This window comes from Scaptodrosophila lebanonensis, unplaced genomic scaffold (assembly GCF_003285725.1).
Source record: "Scaptodrosophila lebanonensis strain 11010-0011.00,11010-0021.00 unplaced genomic scaffold, SlebRS2 tig00000072-arrow-pilon, whole genome shotgun sequence".
Taxonomy (NCBI): domain Eukaryota; kingdom Metazoa; phylum Arthropoda; class Insecta; order Diptera; family Drosophilidae; genus Scaptodrosophila; species Scaptodrosophila lebanonensis.
Genome location: NW_022060558.1, coordinates 892,486 through 910,941, shown reverse-complemented (window position 1 = coordinate 910,941; position 18,456 = coordinate 892,486). Strand labels below are relative to the sequence as shown.

The 18,456-nt window shown below is 39.3% G+C and overlaps 3 protein-coding genes across 4 annotated transcripts; all 3 read right to left on the bottom strand.

The window, feature by feature from the left end:
* Positions 1-5,138: 5,138 nt before the first annotated feature.
* Positions 5,139-6,670, bottom strand: LOC115625388 (transmembrane protein 135-like). The gene is made up of 4 exons (XM_030520426.1): positions 6,518-6,670; positions 5,696-6,466; positions 5,332-5,639; positions 5,139-5,268 (listed from the first exon to the last, which is right to left on the bottom strand). Exons 1-4 carry the CDS (start codon positions 6,668-6,670, stop codon positions 5,139-5,141), a joined length of 1,362 nt encoding a protein of 453 aa, XP_030376286.1.
* A 552-nt stretch (positions 6,671-7,222) lies between these two features.
* On the bottom strand, positions 7,223-10,753 carry LOC115625364 (transmembrane protein 135-like). The gene is made up of 5 exons (XM_030520401.1): positions 10,700-10,753; positions 8,697-9,048; positions 7,862-8,644; positions 7,489-7,796; positions 7,223-7,427 (listed from the first exon to the last, which is right to left on the bottom strand). The coding sequence occupies exons 2-5, from the start codon at positions 8,847-8,849 to the stop codon at positions 7,301-7,303; spliced, it is 1,371 nt and encodes a 456-aa protein (XP_030376261.1). The 5' UTR covers positions 8,850-9,048; positions 10,700-10,753; the 3' UTR covers positions 7,223-7,300.
* A 529-nt stretch (positions 10,754-11,282) lies between these two features.
* Positions 11,283-14,623, bottom strand: LOC115625205 (transmembrane protein 135). 2 transcript variants are annotated; one of them, XM_030520172.1, is made up of 5 exons: positions 14,375-14,623; positions 12,207-13,174; positions 11,751-11,891; positions 11,526-11,692; positions 11,283-11,462 (listed from the first exon to the last, which is right to left on the bottom strand). In XM_030520172.1, the coding sequence occupies exons 2-5, from the start codon at positions 13,146-13,148 to the stop codon at positions 11,333-11,335; spliced, it is 1,380 nt and encodes a 459-aa protein (XP_030376032.1). In that variant the 5' UTR covers positions 13,149-13,174; positions 14,375-14,623; the 3' UTR covers positions 11,283-11,332. The 2 variants fall into 2 exon arrangements, with proteins under 2 accessions (XP_030376032.1, XP_030376033.1); XM_030520173.1 differs by lacking the exon at positions 14,375-14,623 and adding an exon at positions 13,903-14,250.
* Positions 14,624-18,456: the final 3,833 nt, after the last annotated feature.

Here is an 18,456-nt window from a genome sequence, read left to right as displayed (position 1 = left end):
TATTAAATTTTAATATTTTTTATAGTTAAATCGAATATTTTTAAATGTAGAAAGAGACAGACATTGACTAGTATTCTCAAGTCGGTTTTCAGTGGTTGCGTGGCATAAATACCCCTTGACATAGTATATGATCGTTAGGTATGTGTCAAGTAAGTCTATTCAATCAGCCGGCGTGAATCAAACCTACTTCCACATTATCACTTCTGATTTAATATCGTCGCACTTAAAATTTAAGATTTTAATATTAAACTTGAAACACACTACGGTAAAAAATCGATGGTGAACATATTTAAATGTACGTGGTTTGTTTTTTATCAGTGTAGATAATACTATTTAATCAGTTAAATCTAAAACAAACGATTTTTATTCAATTAAGTTATCTAGTCTCTTTAAATGTCCACACTCCTTCATACTATTGCTCCGCCTGTTAAAACTTAGCATGGTCGGCTGTAATGGCCCCGAATAAAGACCGAAGCGCATGATCCATGTAATAGTTTTTCACGTGTGTGTGAAGGTATTTCTCCCACAAAATAAAAATGAAAAAGCCACAACTTTCCCACCTTTAGTTCTGTAACATTAAATTCCGGAATATTAAATAAAGACTGCATGTTACCGAGAGACGTGAAGGATATTGTATTCTGTTGGTGCATATTTATACATTTTTGGCATATTTCATTCAATATTTTATATCAATCAATACCTCAGTTCATTCTTAATTGTTTACTGCATTCACTTTGTGGTGCAACATCGTTAGCATTTGAGAATTGTTCGTCATTTTCGAAAGCAGTAGCAGAGTCGGAAAAACAGGGGAGAAAATATATTCATTTGCATAATTTTCTTGTTTACAATGTGCAACATTGCAGCTTAGAGCCAACAAGGGAGAAGAGAGAGTGAGGGAGAGAGGGAGACACTGTTGCATTTGACTTAAATGAAGTTACGACTTGGAAAACAATAACAGCAGCCGCAAGCAGCGTTACTGGGCCAAAGAAAATAGGCAACTGCGAGTATATGAACAAGTAACTGCGCTGCTAAGTGAGTGGCAAGCAGAACAGCAGTTAAAATAAGAAAATTTATAATATACAATTTATATGCATTTTTTTCCCTTACTATATAAGCGACAGCAAGAACAACACTTGGAGGTGGAAAGTGCAAACAAAGACAAAAACAACAACAGCTTGCAGCCACTAAGCTGATAATCCAGCATAGAATGCAGCAACATTCTGAGCCACAGTCACTGTCACAGTCGCCAACACCACAACCAACCATCCATCCATTGAAAATAAAATCTGCGCTGTGATTAATGAGATTTGTCACTGCCTTCATTTGTATTTTCTATTCCGTTGACTCGGTTATTATTATACTGGTACACACATACATACACGTATATGCAACGGAATATATTTGTATAGTTGTGTTGTGTTTTTAAAAACTTTGTGGCATAAAATGAACGGACGTGCATATAAATTCATACATAAATGGTAAGAAGCTGCAGTGCATAAAAGTATGCTACGCTTTTTTACAGAGCACAGTGGTTCAAACGGAAGAAAGTCGGCGGGACAGATCTGCAATCATAAATGATCATTATTAAATTTAAAGTAAATAAAAAGTTGATGAACAATCAAGGAAAGTGAAGCAAGATCGATTTAATTTCATTTATTGGCGATTTTTATTTCGCATGTCTTTTAAATTGATTAGAAACTCATCTCAAAATTAGAAAGTCGGCAAATATTGACTGAAAATATGTGAATAAGTTGTACCCAAACACTAGTGTCATGTAATTTACGACATCTCACTGGGAATTAAATGTCCCTTAAATATTTTCAAAATATTGCACAATTTCTCGTACCTAAATAAAGGCCAAATCATTAAATTAAATTAAATTATTAAGATAATTTAATGTTATAAGAAATAAAGTCAGTTCCACAATGTAATTCATTAATCAATGAAGAGTTGTTTTTATTTTAAGTCCCCTTCAATGATAGCCAAGAAATTTAAACTCTTCAAACATTTCTTAAATGAAGTATTTTATAAACCGAAAATTATTACCAAATTCACTAAAAGTTCGATTAAGTTCGGATTTAAAATAAAATATTTATTAAGCAGTGCTGACATATTACAAATGCAAACGTTTGCTTTTTTTCTATAATTTCAAAATACGTTTTATTATTTTTAAAATTTTTAAATGCTTTTTAAGCTTTATCGACACATTATTAATATTCAAATTTATCATCCGTTGTTTACCTTAATAATGTTATTATTTTACTAAGTTATTGGGAACTATTTTAAATCCGTAACAAGATTGGTATACATACATGCTAAGTTCAGTATAAATCGTAAAGGTAATAAGTATATTCTCATTAGTGGCTTTATGATATCATTTACTTTATATTTTTTAGTGGTTTATTTTGATTTGTATCGTATCGTTTTCAAACTATTTTGAGTCCAGAGCGGAAGTCTAAAATGTAATTAACTATTTTAAATACTAAATAATATTGTTTTTGAAAATATAATGAAAATACAGCTTTACAGAATATACTTGTACAATTTTAAGACTTGAAAATAGGAGCGAGACAAACACACTTGTAAATTATTAAAAATCAGCGATTAATCTATGTTAATTATGTCATTACTTCAAAGTTGTCATTTGGGCTTGACTCTACATCCAAATATCAATGTAAAATACAAAAAATATAAATATAAACATAAGAAAAAATTAATGTTTTATGGGCCCCAGCTAATCGTGAAAGCTTTAGTGTTACATTACGTTCCTTTATTAAATGCAGGTTGGGTTTTGGTTTTGTTTTTGCTTTTGTTGATAAGAGCAGGCTTTCTCGGCCACTGTATCTGATCGCTTGCAAATTGTCTCAAGTTAGCAAAAGGCACTTGCAGCAGGCGGAGAAAATACCAAACAGCTGCTGACTTGCCGGACATCTCGGGAGCAGAAGCTGAAGCAGAATCAGAAACAGCAGCAGCCGACAAATTTGCATTTTCATTATTTTTCAACTCAATTTAAAATGAAAATCAGCCAAACAACAAGCGTGGGGCAAACAAAAGACCAAGTGCCATCGACGCCAAGTTGTCCTTGTTGTTGTCCCTAGGTTGTTGTTTTTGTTGCTGCTGTTGCCTCATGATTGGCCCACTTAGCAGTGGCAGCAACCAGCCAGCGAGTCACTTCGCTGGGCACATATTATTATATAAAAGCTCCGGCACATAACTAAGTGGCGCATTAAATTTGGCCTGGAACAATAATTCATTTGTTAAGCCCGAGCTGAGATGAGCTCTTTGGCCAAAACAAGACGACTCGCTAGAAGGCCTTGGGTATTTGAAGTAAATTTTTAACGCTTGCCGGAGCCGAGTTGAGAAAGTCGAGGGGAGCAAGGAAGCTACCGCTGCACTTTCTGGCGCGTCGTCTGAGTTATGGCAAGCTATAAATTTATATGACATATAAATGTAAATAATTGAGTAGCGCAGAGCGCGCGTCTCGAGTTGCCACTTTCCTGTTGACCAGCTGCAAGGATGGTGGGGGCCGGTCCTGCGACTGAAGCGACTGAGCTTTGCTTGTTTGCAAAATGGCGCATCGTTGACTATGTGATTGATGTTGGAGGCCCTACTTTGCGGGCGCCAAAGCCGGGCGCACATAAAAAGCCTTTTTGGCCGCTTTGGGCCGCGACACAGACATTTAATTTTAATTTTTTCTCTTACATAATTGTGTATTTCCATATGTAAGCCTTCAAAGTGTAAAAGAGTGTTGGGCTGATATTTCGGAACCGCTTTGCTTTTCCGTAAATGCCTCTGAATGTTTGTTGAAAAGAGCTGTGGTGTGTGATGAGAAATTGCAACTAGAATGTGCATTAATATGGTTTTAACCTAATTTTTAAATTTGGTTTTAGTTGCTAACATTGGAATTACAATAATACAAATTTAAAGCAAGTTTTTTTTAACATTGTGGGCCACAAAATCAGAAATATAGCTTTGATTCGCGGTTGAATTTCACAATATTGCACAAGCAGTCAGTCGACAACATTGCTAATCCTTCAACCACATTTTACATTGTCAATGAACGATTAAATATAATCCTAATAGAAAAACCAAACCCTCAATAAATAAGTGCACTTATGAAATGCGTTATTTCAGTCCTCTATTGGTTGTTGAAATAGCGAATTGGAAAATGTATCAATCGTGAAAGAACATTATTTTTTAAAACAAAGTAAAGAGCCTTTGTCCAATATGTGGGATATCGTTACTTAATAGTTTGTGTTGAAACAAAAAAGTTGTTTATTTAAGTTGGTTGATCTTAGCGCAGTATTTCGAACACTATGTTGTTTACAATTGTGGCCTCTGAAAGCTGGATACTTCTTTTTTAAATCATCAATTGTTTTTCAATATTATTTTTATTTCACGCGGCAGTGAAAGCATTAAACAATTGTTGGCAATTTGTAATATTTTGACCGATTTCTGTCTGTCCTTTTTTGTCCGACCGAGATCATTATAGTTTAAAGCATTTTTCAGAAAAATAAATAAATTTAATATTTTTATTATGTAAAATGAAATTCTTTTTAATTTAAATGTGCACCAAACTATTATACCCTTTTACTTTTTGAGTAGTGGGTATAAAAATAGTGTGCGTTTGGAATAGACTTTCCTGCCTAACCTCAACTTAAATTATTTTACGCGAAGTATGATTTAGCATAGAATAGGTGGCAGTTTTGCTTGAATTGATAGCCAGTTGGGGTATACGTAGAAAATTATTTTTGCCATTTTTTTCTCCTTAAACAGTAAAAAGGGTATATTAGGTTTGTGCAAAGTATGTAACATGCAGAAGGAAGCATCTTCGAGCCCATAAAGTATATATATTCTGAATCAGCATGGCGAGAGATCGATCTAGACATGTCCGTCCGTCCGTCTGTCCGTCTGTCTGGATGAACGCAAGGATCTCATAAACTATAAAAGCTAGAATAACCAAAGTTGGTATCCAGATTCTCCTATGTCCGTGAAAGGACGACTTTATTTTACTTTTTGTTAAATCTGGCCATTCGATTGAATAAATGAATGACAAATCTTGAAAGGGAAAAATTAACTTTATTCTATCAGTACATTCGCTCTAAATACCACAACCACAATTATTAAATTCGTCAATTCTATGTTGTTAATGGAAACATTGGATTTGCCGATGTCATGTCTATCTTCAGTTTCCTTATTGTTTCCATCACCTGTGCATGGCTATTCAGGCCAAAGGACTCAAACGGACGTACATCAAAGCGACTTATTCTGGGGCGAAAGAAATTAATTGGATAATTGAAAATCATTAAAGTTGTCAACATGAACATGCACCTGTTTCCCGACACGTTCATCAGAAACTTGTAGTAGCTGGGTCGTAGAGAGAGAGGCTCCAGAATGGCAGCATGGAAAAGTATGGAAGTAAATAAGGCATACAGGAAAATAGTAAAGTGTGGAACTTCAGGCAGCACGCCCTCCGATATGCCCCAATTGTAGAGCAGTTGCAGAGCTTTCCACATTACATATAAAGAAACGGTGGTGTTGGGGAACTGTAGCAGTCCAATGGAGCCGATCAAGCCGGCGGGAATGGCAAAAGCCGCACTATCGTGACCAAAGCTGTGACGCAGAGCGCAGGAAATTGCCTGTCAAAAAAGAGATCTTAGATTCCTGAGATCAATGGTAATATGAGTAAACCTACCTTGTAAAGCAGTGAGAAGCTGCCTAGAGCCAGTCCTAGATTCAGCGATTTCCTGTTGAATATTTGTTTGCGCCACTCCATACGGAGCTTGAATATTTTCTTGCTGTTTAGAAGGAGCTTTAGGGCTACTTGTAAGCCGACACCACCAATGAAGGGTCTGAGTCCGCCACGCAAGGCATAGCTGGAGCAGCTATGCTTATGTGGACAACTCGGATGCTTGGCACTACGCACACGCTCGTACAGCTGTACATATCCCAAAATAGTGCCAAAGTTCAAAGGTCTGGAGCTTTGGGTGATGGTCACGGCGGGCGTTCTAAGTGGACCTTCCTCCTCCTTGCCTAGAATTATATGCAGTGCCTTGAAAGTGGCATCCTTGCACACAGTCTTGTGTAGACCCAAGCGACTCAGAAAAAGAAGCGCACTAGTGCTCAGCCCCAAGAGGATGACGTGTCCATTGGGTATGGAGTGAACCAGGCCTCTTGATTCCAGCATATTCCAGAGCGTTTCGCTACCCACATTGGCCACATAGAGAGCGAGGGGAATGCGGCGGGCTGGTCGCTCAATGATGATGGCCGCAATGCTGGTCAGAAAGGTGGGTAGAAAGGCAACTGTGCCGAAGTAGAAACGACCCAGCAACTTGCGCAACCAGCACACGGACAGACTGAAGCCGTAGGCAGTCGTTACGAGGAAGGCCATAGACTGTAGAATGCTGTGGACCGTGCGTCTGAGATCTTGAACAGATGGCAGGCGCAAGCGTGCGATTAATGCCAGCTGTGTGAAGAATGGAATTAGAATAAGGAATACAAATTATCTGCTAATTACCAAATAAACTGTTGCATAGGTGCGCAGAGCACTGGGAACACATGAGAGTATCATGCCAGCTGCGGCATTGACACAGCTTGATGTCCAGGGATGCTCGTAGGCATGGCAGCTACACCTAAGGGCGCCATCCAGCAATTTGCTTTGTGCAGCCATTTTAGGATTAAGAGATCTGACCGATCAGCCAGCTACTGAAGTGATTATTTAGCTTATCGAATTGGAACCGGTAGTCGATAAGATTAACTCAACGGTGGTTGTGGTAACCCGAACAAAGTGCACGCAGATTTAAATAAGGTCTACGATTTATTGTAGGTATGGTCTCAGTAACGAAGCGACCGCATAATCCACATAAATAAGTGCGCCCCTTTTCTACTGATCTAGTTTTTCAGATGCAGGAGGAGTGTCTTGCCAGTTGCAATATTTTCGTGGTTTTTTGTTTTTGGAATCGAACTTATAATTCGGTCGCAAAGGTTGTTCCGTCAGTTCAACTGTACGCACGGTAGTTCAATATACAACTAACGTTCCAATTGAATGCTTTCCCATAGCCAAATCATGAACTCGACTAGCGATAAGATATGTTGGCACACAAAACTCTTATCGCTACGCACTTTGAATTCTCTTAAGAAAGAATCCGGCAGCCCCGTTGTTGTCCAATTTATCAATGAAATTCCCATAAGCCCCCACAGACTACTAATGAAAATAGTACTATAAGGCTGTTATATGAAAAGTTTATGTATGTTCAACCAAAGTTTCCATTCTTCAAATGTTAGGATGTGTCGGATACTTCTACATTAGTGGCACCGACGGGTTGGGTGAAGCTGTATTGATCTTCAGCTTTTGTACAACATCCAGCATCTGTTCGTGGCTCTCCAGACCAAGATCTTCCAACGAACGCACACCAAAACGGCAGATTCTGTGGAGGTGAACGAGTTGTTGAAGATTTTAGATTGAAATACAAGTATATAGTCACCCACCTATTGCCCGACATGTTCATCAAGAACCTGTAGTAACTGTCACGTAAGGAGCGTGGCTCCAATATGGAAGAATGGAAGAGTATAGCCGTGAAGAAGGCATACAAATACGTGATGAAGTGTGGCACCTCCGGCAGTACACCTCCCTCAATGCCCCAATTATAGAGCAGGTGGAGCAGTTTCAGCATGATGTAAAGGGAAACGGTAGTATTGGGAAATTGCAGCAGTCCAATGGAGCCTAGCAAGCCAGCTGGAATGGCGAACAGAGCATTATCATAACCAAAGCCATGGCGGAGGGCACACGAAGTCATCTGAAAGTAAAAGCATTGTAGAGTGAGGGTAAGAGTAAGTAGCATCGACTGCTGAAACCACCAACCTTGTAGAGCAATGAAAAACTGCCCAGTGCCAGACCCAGCTTTAGAGAGTCCTTGTTGAACATTCGTTTTCTCCAGTCCATTTTTAGACGGACTATCTTGCTGATGTTGAGCAGCAGTTTTAGGGATAATGTTAGTCCCACGCCACCCACAAAGGGCTTGAGGCCACCACGCAAAGCGTAAATAGCACATCCTTGGCGATGAGGACAGCTGGAATGCTTAGCAGCTCGAAAGTGTTCATACAATCCCAAAATAGTCCTGATGCTGCGGAAACTCAGGCGCCTCTGTCGCGAGCTTAGGCTGCCGCTACTGTTCGCTACTGGCATGTTAAGAGGACCCTCTTCCTCTTTGCCAATAATAACACGTAACACCTTAAATGTTATGTCCTTTGCCACGGTCCTGTGCAGGCCCAGGCGTTGCAGATAAAGCAAAGCGGTAATGCTGGGACCCATGATTAGAACTTGTGCATTGGGTATGGAGTGGACCAGACCACGGGCCTCTAGCATACGCCACAATGTCTCCAGACCCACATTGGTCACATATAAGGCTAGGGCCGCACGGCGTGCCGGACGCTCGACATTCAGAGCCACAATGCTTGCAAAAAAGGCCGGAACAAGGGCGGCAGTTCCAAAATAGAAACGTCCAAGAGCTTGACGCAACAGGCACACAAATAAGCTGAAGCACCAAGCATTCGTCGATAGAAAGGCGGCCGACTGCAAAATGCCAGCCCCCGTGTGCTTTAGGTCCTTCAGGCTAGGCAGGCGCCTGCGGGCGATTAGTGCGATCTGTGGACATAGGGATCGACAATTCAGGGGTTCATAAGTTTCTATTGCTTACCAAATAGACTGTGAAGTAGGTGCGTAGAGAGCTAGGTATGGAGGCCAGCATCATGCCGGCCGTACCACTGGCGCAGCTTGTGGTCCACGGATGCATGTAGGCGTGGCAACTGCAGTCGACTCCAGCACTAAACAATTTGCTTTGTGCCGCCATTTTTAGGGAAAAGTTTTTGGAATGTATTTTTGTGTGATATCCAAATGAAGAGCGGTCGTCTCTGTATTCCGATAAAGCCGGATGTGCGCTCTGTGTAGAATTGTGTCTCTCAGTCGATTGGCTTTATTTAATACATGCATACATCTATTCAATTACTTAAGCAGCTGCTGATAATAGATTCTCTGAAAATATATGAGAACTAGTTTGCACTCTTTAGTTATTTAGGTTTCTCTTTACTCAACAAAGACAAAAAGTTTGTTAACAAATTCTTCCAATTGTTTGATTTCATGCTCTACATGAATAGTACATTCCAGTTGATAAAGTTTTAAGGTTAGGTACCTTGTAAAAAACAATAACACACAGTCGCAAATTCGAAGCAACAAAACTACATTTTGTTTTTACCTGTAGTCTGCCAATGGACAAAGTCTGTTGACTGGCTCAATAATTTCAATCGCTCAACAAATTAAAACGTTTTGCAAAGTGCTTTCAATGAACAAAGCCAAACAACGCGGACATTTCCAGGAAAAATATTTCATTTTGCACTTTTCATTTTCCAAATTGAACTAAAGTCTGTCAGCACATGGAATGCAGATTTTCATTGAAAACTCTGACAAATGAAATCACGCATCCGAGCCTTTTAATCGCAGATCTCGTTCGTATGGAGCTTACAATGGAGATTTTGCGATTATATGCCCATACCTTGAAATGATATCCCGCTTTCGTTCTAGCATAGACGTAGTAGCAGAAGTGAAATTAAAATGAAAAAAGAAGTGTTGCAATTGCTTGATTTGGCTTAACATTTGAAGCATCGATAGATAAATGCAGAAATATAACGTTAAATAGTTATGTGTATGTAAGTCTGGAATTGTTATTGTTGATGGGGGAATGGGGAAAAATAAATAAAATAAATTAAAATCAGAATTCATCCCTTTCCTCGCAGAAAGATACGAACACCGACCACCAATCGATCAGAAAACTACATACATGGGGCTTGGGGAACTATGATTACTAAGTGTGGTTATTCTAGCTCTTATACATTCTGATCTTATACTTTCCTTGCATTTATACACAATATACTTTTTTCTTTCCCTTTGGGTATAGAGCATAAAAAGTCGATTGAAAACAAGTAAGAAAGCTAAAGTCGGGTGTCCCGACTTTGAAATACTATGTACATATGTTTAGAATAATTATAGAAATTAAGAAAGTAAGAAAATAAAAAAAAAATTTGATCGATTTGACCTCTTTTGGTATTCGAACTCACGTAAAGGGTGTATAATTGCACATAATCAAAACAATTGCGTCTATGTGAGTGTATGTATGTATATGCTCGTAGATTCGTGTCTGAGTAAACATGTTAGCAGTCAACCAAACAGTAACATCATCAACAGCCGCAAACAAACAAAACAAACTCGTATAGAATACACACATAAGGCATCTTTGTGCAAAATTTGGTGTCTTTAGCTCTTATAGTCTCTGAGATCTAGGTGATCATACGGACGGACGGACGGACAGACAGGGCTAGATCGACTCGTCTTGTCATGCTGATCAAGAATACATATACTTTGTGGGGTCTGCCACGCCTCCTTCTGCCTGTTACATTTTTCAGCTCGCGCAAACCTAATATACTCTTGTCCATTTCATATACAGAATATAAAAATAGATTGAACATATTAATTTGCCGAAATATATAAACTTGTACGCACCACAAAAGGAACAATTATTCGATGAAAGCACTCGGCCTTAACAATTCAAATATGTTAGACAATTTAAAGAGAATTCCTTTTATTCTTCTATACAGAGTTATTTTTAAATGATTGTTATTTTTATCCATTGTGCTATCATAAGCTTACCTTGAAACTGTGCAGATTTATCAGGCAGTGGAATACACGTACATCCGATCGTAGTAACTTGGCGTCTTAGGCACCATTCAATCACAACTAATGCTGCCGCTGACATGTGCAGTCCATAAATGCAGTCCATATAACTATTAAAAACGTGTTCACTCAAGGTTTCAAGTGCGTCGGCTTATCTGATAAGCAAAATGAATGTGGGCCTTGAAATATAAAACGCATGGAATTGGGTGAATGAACGCGAGCGCGAGAAAATTATCAGGAAGTGCAACGGAGAACGGGTTTGTTGCTTGTTCGGATAACTTATCAATTGATTCTCTTACACTCTTCTCTTAAATAAAACAGCTCTTAATTATTTCTTTTACTTTATTATAAAAACAAATGTGTACCAAAAACAGTCAAAATAATTTACAATAGAACCCTTAACTGAACAATGTGCACCACACAGCACATTTTAGACACAAAATATACACAGAGCGAGACTCCAAAGTTGGGGCTGACAAGCCTATATACACAATATTATATAGAATTCAGTGGCATGCGTTTCAAACGCTTTCGATATGGACACCACAAATGCTAAGACTTAAAGAAATGTAATGAGCTTGTTTATTTAAATTCTATTTAGGATTCGCTTCATGATGCAAACGAAAATACAGGCAGTTCTACTTTGTTGACAATATTTAGGGCTTTAATAGTGTCCCACGCCTGCTGCTGAGTGTTCAAGCCAAAGGTGTCGAAGGCACTCAAGTTGAACTTGCTTAGTCTGTACGACAAAGAGAAATGATAAGGAGCTAGATCTCATTTCATGGAATAAATATTAAATTACCTTTCGCCTGATATGGCCTGCAAAAATTTGAAATAACTGGGACGCAAGTTCTTTGGCTCCAAAATGCCGGCATGGAACAGCACAGCCGTGAAAAAGGAGTAAAGAAATAGCATAAAGTTTGGCACGTGTGGTAGTACGCCTTTGGATTGTCCAATGTTGTATAGTATCTGAAAAGCAAGTTCTCGAATATCAATTTCCAAGGGACTAATTTTGTTTCATGCTTACCTGTAGGGCTTTCCACATTACATATAGCGCCACAGTGTTATCCGGATATTGGGTAAATGCTAGTGAGGCAATGAGACCGGCAGGAATAGCAAAAAGGGCATCATCCCGGTTGAAGCTGTGTCGCAGCAAACATGAAATAGACTGAAATTAAGAATTGTTTCCATTAGTGTGTTAAAAACAAGAAGACTGATTGGCCAGAAATTAAAATATAATTTGTATTTCATTCAAATATTTAAAGCCTTTTTTTCAGATATGACTAAAATGTTTTGGAAAACGAAGCTAATTTGTTTGACTATTGCAAATACTGGGATTAATTAATGGATGGTGGAGTTGAAACTTGAGATTTGGGTTCTGAGTTAAAGGCATTCCTTTAAATATGCATACTAATTATTAAAACATTGTTGTTGAGAAACCGCTATCAAGGATCTTAAATTACACTTATTCTTTAGCACCCACCTTGTAGAGGAACGAGAAGCTGCCCATAAAGAAGCCCAGGTGCAATGTGTTGTTATTGAAGATATGCTTGCGCCATTGCATCTGGCCCTGTGTCACCTTCTTGATGTTCATGACCAACTTCAAGGCTACTTGCAGCGCTACACCGCCTACGAAGGGCTTCAGACCTCCAAGCACGGCATACGTTGCGCAGCTTTGTTTATGTTGGCAACTGGAATGACGCCCTCGAATCAAATTGCTATAAACGCGCACCCAGTCCGCAACAGTGGAGAAGCTAACGGTAGGACGACGTCGGGAAGGTTCTGGCTGGTCGCCGCCCACAACAGGCTCGGGTTTGATCACAGGACCTGCCTCCTCCTTGCCCACAAATATGCGCAGTATGTTGAAGATGGAGTCCTTCGCGATGGTTTTTTGCAGGCCCAAGCGGTTCAGATACAGCAACGCCGATATGCTAAGTCCAAAAATAATCGTCTGCCCATGTGGCAGGGAACGCAGCCAGCCGCGTGATTCTCCCATGCGCCATAGTGTCTCTGTGGCTACATTGGCCACGTATAATGTGAGCAATGGACGACGTGCCGGACGCTCCACTAGAATTGCCGAGAAGGAGGCCATGAAGCAAGGCACGAATGCCACGGTGGAGAAGTAATAGCGTCCGAATACATTCCGAAGCAGGCAGTTATACAGTATAAAGGTGTAAGCATTGGTCACTAGAAATGCAGTCGACTGTATAATGCCCAGTAAGGTGCGCCTCAGATCCGTCAGAGTCGGTATGCGATGGCGCATGAGGAGGGACAGAGCATAGACAACTGTATAGACGCGCAGACAATAGGGCGTGGAAGAGAGCAATATGCCCGCCGTCGCGTTGGCACATTTGTCCGTCCAGGGATGTTGAAAGTCCTTGCAGGTTATACAAAGCGGATCCAACAACTTGCTTTGAACGGTCATCTTGAATTTCCTTTTATTTTAATGAGCTGCAGGTTATAAAAATTGTAATTAGAATCGAAGTTTAATTAAAATCAACCTTTGGATCTAACTAGTCCCAGCCAAAAACCGATCACATAGCTCGTCGTTTTGGAACTGAACGCCACAAATGGTTTTTAGTAGCAACCTCATAAGCGCTTGAAAAATTTTCATTGATAAGATATTTATGCGATTACAGCTGCAGTTAATTTATGATACAACAAAAAATGTGTTCAATCGGTGTTTGATTATAGTTGCTCTGATAAACCATTGCAAACACCCTGTAGTGCATTAGATTTCTTTTCAGTAATTTACAGCTGTACAACCGAAAAGCCATGAGAAGCTAAGAATCGTGGCGATACATATGTATGTACATCTGTTTATATATTATCAGATGTCGTTGCTAATCGTGTCAGCAGTGCATAATCTCTTGTATGTACATAAGTATGTAGAAATGTTTGCTTGTATAACGCGCAATCACTTTAATTTGTATTGTTGTAGTCGCGCGATTATACAAGCCATAAATTGTGCATTACTTAACTGGAGTTAAAGTTCAAAAAAGTATTTCACCTTGTAGCTTTGACAATATGTAGAATAAAAATGCATGTATGTATGTATATAAGTGCAGCATATAGTGACGCTGCTCTTGCAGGTTACTGGGGGGCGTTGATAAGAAGCCCCCCTTTGAGTGTCACGCTTTTTATCAACGCTTTGGTTCGGCTTTCTGAGAGCTACTTACGCTTCAAACTATACACACACTTGACTAGTTTGTTCTGCAATTAACGTTTTATCGCCGATTGCTTTTTAATTGCACTGCCTTGTTCACTTTAAGTCTTTGTACTTGTTTTTTTTTATATTGTTTATCTCCCGGTTCAATGGCTAGACTTTATTCTAATGAGCCCCAAGACCGACCAGGCGTTCGCATAAAATGCTAATTTCTCACGGTTTTACCGAACTTGTCGATTTATTTTCGTTGTAACACAATTAACACCAATTTGTGCCGTTTAATATGCACATTCAATGGGACAATAGCTAAACTTATTTTAAATTGCAAGTTATGCCTCAAATGACTTTTCTAGTAAAGAATTTGATAGCTAGCACCGCCGGCTGTGGTTTTCTTTGTGTAGCTAGTATGTATGCATATTTGATTGGAAATTGTTAGAGATCCACAGTAATACACTTTTTATATTATATGATGCACTTATTCCGACCTGTTTTACTGTTTAAATTGCATTTAACTGCACGGCAATCACAATAGCTTGAATAGGAAGAGAGAAAAAAAAACAACAAGTGGTCGGCTGGCAGCTGCGCGACGGCGTGTCTGGTGCTGCGGAAATTCGAGAAATGCCACTGCTGATTGCCTCCCAGCTGCCATCAAGCTTTCCCACAACTGATTGCGCCTTTTTTCTTATAAATACTGTAACAAAATCCAGATACTTTGTTTTGTAAACAATAACAAGCTGCACGAGCTATGAAGAGCCAGCAACAAACTATCGATACCCGATTTATCGGCCACTCATTTTAAATAAAAATTAGGTTAATTTTTTATATTTTAAATATTTAAGCAATACAAAAAAACATGTATTTGAAATGAAATATTGAATAATTTATATTGGTATCGTCATTTTTTTTAAGCATAATATTAGCTCAAGCATCATGTTTTAGCTGTCATCGATATTTCTAGCAGCTAACGAAATCAGTTAGCAAATGTCAGCTGTTTAGTTCCATAGCAGCGAGCTTTTTGAACACTGTTTTCATTTGGCGCGCAGTTGAATTTTTGAAAGATAAACCATGAAAATTACAGGTCTGCTATAAAATGGAGCTGAATTCACCGCCTTTAACAAGAGCTAAACAGAATCAAGCTTTTCCATTAACAATGACACAATTTTTAATTAGCTTTGTTTGGGCTTGCCAAAATACCTGGCAAAATTGGACATCAGCTGCTTCTGCAGTTGGAATTTTCTCTAGCAATTGGCGTCACAGTCCACCCCAGTTGCAGCCATAATGACATTTGTGCTTGCCAACATATTTGCATTACAGAGAACCGCTTTGAGTCTGTGCGCAATCAATTGGCGTTTTTGATGTTGTCTGTCCTGGCCAGGTCGATTCAATTTTGATGCTTCCCACCCCTCTAGCTACGTTTTCATTTACGCTCCGACTCGTGCAGTGCGGTTGACATTGCGCAACGGATATACGAAATATTTGGTTATTGTTTATGGCCAAAGTCTGTGCAAAGCAGAAAAGGAAGCACTTTGTATAGCTGCTTTATCGTTACCTGTTGGCTGGGGATTATTTTGTGATGAAGCCTAACTCGCTTAAGTAGTTCATTCACATAAACTCTTGAGGGTGGGGGCTTGTTGGTTGGTTACTTGGTTGTTTGGAGGTGCGTGTCTGTGTGTGGTTGTTGTTTAGCTGCTTAAGAAAATTGCGGTTGCTTTAGGTGTTTTTCGTCTTTTGGCTTTTTCAAGGCAGTCACTATGGCAAACGATACGCTATGAAAGCACTCTGAGTTGAGGTAGAGGAGGGAGGTCATAGCAAAGCTCAAGTGCGAGCATATATGTAATACTTGGCTGTATGTTTGTACATATGTATAAGTTGGCACTTAATTTACTTGAGGTGATATAGGTTGTTGGAATAAATCTTTGCTTCTGACATGTCACTTAGCGCTAAATACGCACTTGAAGTCAATGGGCGGATGCCACTGAATGTTTGACTATCTGAATGGTTGAGGCAGTGGGCGAGACAGAAGGTACTATGCCGCTGATTGCCCCCAACACTTGCATCGTTGTTAGTGGGCCAATAAAACTTTCACTATCTAGCACACATCTGCAGAGTGCCGAGGGACACATTTTGTGCGTTCGCTTCTTAATTGCTTCAAACTGGATCTTATTTCAAAAGTGCAGCATTCAGTGGCAAAATAATTGTTGTAATTGCTTGACCCATGGGCTATATGGGAGCAAAAGGCACTGGCCAGTGTTGAACTTTCGACTGACCGGATCTGCTCCAGTTGCTTAGGTTGCTTAAATGCTGTTGGCGCCACTTGTAAAATCAATTTGGTCAGCGAGGCGTGCGCTTAATATGCAAGCAATATCCGAACAAATCTCTAATGGCAATGGCATGAACCGATTTGCAGTCTCCGACGAATAGAATCATCTGCTTGTCAGTCTGTCTGTCTATCTGTTTGCTCGCCTGCCTATCTGCTGCAGCGATTGCTCATGTGGGCTCTGCAGCCCTGTTTGTCGTTGATTTTATAGACTTGTCTTAGAGTAAGGTCGCCTCATTTATACATAATGCCGGAGCTCGTTACCAGTTGATGTTGGCCATATGCAAGCATTAATTTGTTCGGCCTAAAGATGGGTACGTGAAAGACACTTTATACTTGTAGTATATGCTCTATTTTGTTATTTGTCTCGTATATGTGTACACTATAAGGGGTTCGAAGAAGCTTTCTAATGTAAAAAGGGTATACCTTTTTGGGATATTTGTAGTAATATTATATTTTTTAAAATGTATGTCTGTTTAAAATTTTTATAGCTTGTACCCAAGGCTAAAAGGCTATATAAGTTTTGTGCCAATGTTTGTAATACACAGAAGGAGGCGTGGCAGACTCCACAAAGTATATATGTATAGTACATATTATTGATCAGGACGACAAGACGAGTAGATATAGCCTTGCCCGTCTGTCTGTCCATCTGGATGAACGCGTGTTGAACATTTTATTATAAATTAAATTAAATATACTAAATTATTGTTTGTTTTTGTGGGGCGGTAAGGGGTATTTAAGAGTAAAGTCCGCTCGACTTTAGCATTCCTTTCTTGTTATACTCTGTACATGAAATGTGCAAGAGTATATTAGGTTTGCGGGAGCTGAAAAATGTAACAGGCAGAAGGAGGCGTGGCAAACCCCACAAAGTATACATATATATTCTTGATCAGCGTGACAAGACGAGTCGATCTAGCCCTGTCTGTCTGTCAGTCCGTCTGTCCGTCCGTATGAACACCTGGATCTCAGAGACTATAAGAGATAGAGACACAAAATTTTGCACAAAGATGCCTTATGTGTGTACGCTATATGAGTTTGTTTTATTTTTTTGATTTTCCCCCCAACTTCCCTCTATGGGGGTTTTCCCAATTTTCCATTCGTATAATCGCCTATATCTCGGAGACTATAAGACCTAGGGATATCAAATTTGATTGAGTCCAATATGCCTTATGTGAATATGCAGAAAATGTGTATTTTGGAATTCCCCTCCCTCCCCCCTCTCCCAAGCAAATCGAGATTTTCTCTATCTCCCGTAATTCTTGGAATTTCGAACTAAAATTTTGCAAATACCCCCAGTTTGTAATTATATGCCAAGTTTTATCATGATAGACTGATTTAACAAGAAGTTATAGCCATAAATATATTTGCTGCTCAAGCGCTGCCCAACCGCTGCCCGCAGATGTTGTTGATGCTGATGCTTTGCTTGAGTGCAAACATGTTTACACAGACACATAGACGCAATTGCTTTGTATTTGTGCAATTATACACCCTTTACGTGAGTTCGAATACCGAGAGAGGTAAAATCGATCAACGTCGGGACACCCGACTTTAGCTTTTTTACTTGTCCTATATATAAATTTGAGACTCCAGCCCTCATTACAAATTATTAAGAGATGATTTCTTAATGGGGTATGGCGGTAATTGAAGACAAGTCAGTACATTTCTATTTCAGAAAGTATTTTATATTTTTGAGATATAATTTCCTGATTTGCTCATTATTTTATAAAAGGACATCTTGACATTACCTAGCAGTTTTTTTGAATAGTGGTCAATTTTAATGGTATTTCGGGCTGTTCTGAATTATGTTTTTATTACCATATTTAAATTAAGCAGCAGGAGTTTCAAGAGCTAAAACTTGTTTTATATTATTTCCTTGGGCGCAGAATTAGGGATCTATTTAAAATTAAACATAGCTCAAGCCCTGTTTTATGTAAGATAACACTACAACTAATGGCAAAAAAAAACTTTGTTATAATCGTACAAGGGGTTGGACTATAATAGGTCCCTTAGTTTTATTGTGAATTGACGCTCACGATCTTAACAGATTTCCATCTATAGCTCAGATGCTGCCTGTGGGTGTACATGGGTGCCAGTTTTGGGTTGCGTTGCTTGGCTGTGGTTAGGTTCAGTATGTTCAATTAAGCGGTAATAAATTGTTCATTTGCCCATTGGTGCGCATGGTCATTACAACAACAAGAAGCAGCAGGTTGGTAGGCAGGCAGGCTGGCAGGCAGTAAGGGCTGGCACTGT